Raw genomic sequence first — 1,692 nt, 5'->3', positions numbered from 1 at the left:
TATATATATAAAGGTATATTCATACTCATCTGTTTTATAGACGTCATCGATATACATTTCTTTACATTCTTTGTCTAGACAGTCATATACACCTTGTCGTTCAATACAATTAATATGTAGACAGAAAAAGTGGTCTGGTGTGTACAAGTTTCAAAGTCAGACCTAACAATCCATTCGAGGCTATAGAGACTAAGTAACAAGTTAGTTTAATAGACTGTTAGATGAAAATTACACAATTACCACATGTACACACTAACACGCAGAGACGTTCGGTTAAATCAAATCTACCTACACTACTGCCTAATTTGTTTATATATTTGTATGTGTGTGTGTGTGTGTGTGTGTGTGTGTGTGTGTGTGTGTGTGTGTGTGTGTGTGTGTGTGTGTGTGTGTGTGTGTGTGTGAGTTTGTGTGTTTGTGTGGCAGTTGTTTGTGTGTGAAGGCGCGTATTTTAGTGGTTAGAGTTTTTCACTCACAATCGCATGCATGTGGGATTTATTTCCGGACAGGGATTCGTCTTGTGATTTATGAGCAAAACATTTCATTTTAGGCTGCTATGTGCGTGGGACAGAAGCAGAATATTTGCTGCATCGGCTCTCTACATTGTGAGATTCAATAACATTTGATTAGAAACGGCAACCGGAAACACTCCTACTTTCATAGAAATTCTAGACGTTGTAACCATTCCAGTAACGCATTTATGTGCAGCAAGTGAGGTTATGGGTCCACCCAGGGTAAATTTCACAGGCACAGAAAGTACCCAAAGTCAAACAATCCCTAGACTACACAGACATACACACACATACACACATGTATATATAGAAGGGTTGGACAAAATAATGGAAAACCTTAAAATTTCAAACAAATTTATTTTAATATGGGGTAGAACCGCCTTTGGCAATAAGTACAGCTGGAATTCTACGAATTGTTTCCAAACGAACTTTTGTCCATTCTTCAGCTAAAACAGTTTCCAGTTTTTGTAGCAATGATAGTGGTGGATATCGACCCCTTACTTGTTTATCCTAAAATTCACCATAAATGTTCAATAACACTGAGACCTAGGGGACTGTGGTGGCCAGATAAGATATTCAACGTCACTAGAATGTTATTCGTGCCATTCAGTAACAACCTTACTTGTGTGAATCGATTAATTATCATTCTGAAAGATTGCGTTTCCCACCGGAAACAGTTCCGCAACCATAGGATGAATTTGACAAGATAAAATGCTTAATAACCTTGACTATTAATTCTACCATCAAGGGAAACCATTGGCCCGGCGGATTTCCAAGATATAGCATCCCCCCGCCGATCATCACAGATCCTCCTCCCTGTTTAACAGTTGGAAGATGGTAGTGTGGGTCAAATGCTTCTTTTGGCTGTCTCCACACGTATACTCGGCCGGTGGTCGGAAATAAGGTAAAGGATGACTCGTTTGAGAAAATTACATTCTTCCACTGCTCTAGGGACTAATTCTGTAGGTTTGACGCCACTCTAAACGCTTTGCAACGTTTGTTTTAAAAAGTAGTGGTTTCCTGGTTGCAGCCCTCCCCTGAAATCCGGCTTTGTGCAGCTCCCGGAGAAATGTTTTGTGGAAACTAGGTTTTCGAGGTGGTCATTAAGCTCTGCAGTGATTTTTGGGAGCTGTACCTTTGTGATTCTTTCTAACAATTCGCGTAAGAGTCCGACGATCCC

General features: G+C 40.1%; 1 protein-coding gene across 1 annotated transcript in view; it reads right to left on the bottom strand.

The window, feature by feature from the left end:
* Nucleotides 1-872: 872 nt before the first annotated feature.
* LOC106870801 (uncharacterized) overlaps nucleotides 873-1,692 on the bottom strand; it is a 4,378-nt gene continuing 3,558 nt past the window's right edge. Inside the window, exon 2 of the mRNA XM_014917050.1 lies at nucleotides 873-1,022. Within this exon, the coding sequence (XP_014772536.1) occupies nucleotides 873-1,022 (150 nt within the window). The remainder of the gene's footprint in view (nucleotides 1,023-1,692) is intronic.

Source organism: Octopus bimaculoides, chromosome 7 (assembly GCF_001194135.2).
Source record: "Octopus bimaculoides isolate UCB-OBI-ISO-001 chromosome 7, ASM119413v2, whole genome shotgun sequence".
Lineage (NCBI taxonomy): Eukaryota > Metazoa > Mollusca > Cephalopoda > Octopoda > Octopodidae > Octopus > Octopus bimaculoides.
The sequence above is the reverse complement of the archived record's forward strand: the minus strand, read 5'-3'. Positions and strand labels throughout refer to the sequence as shown.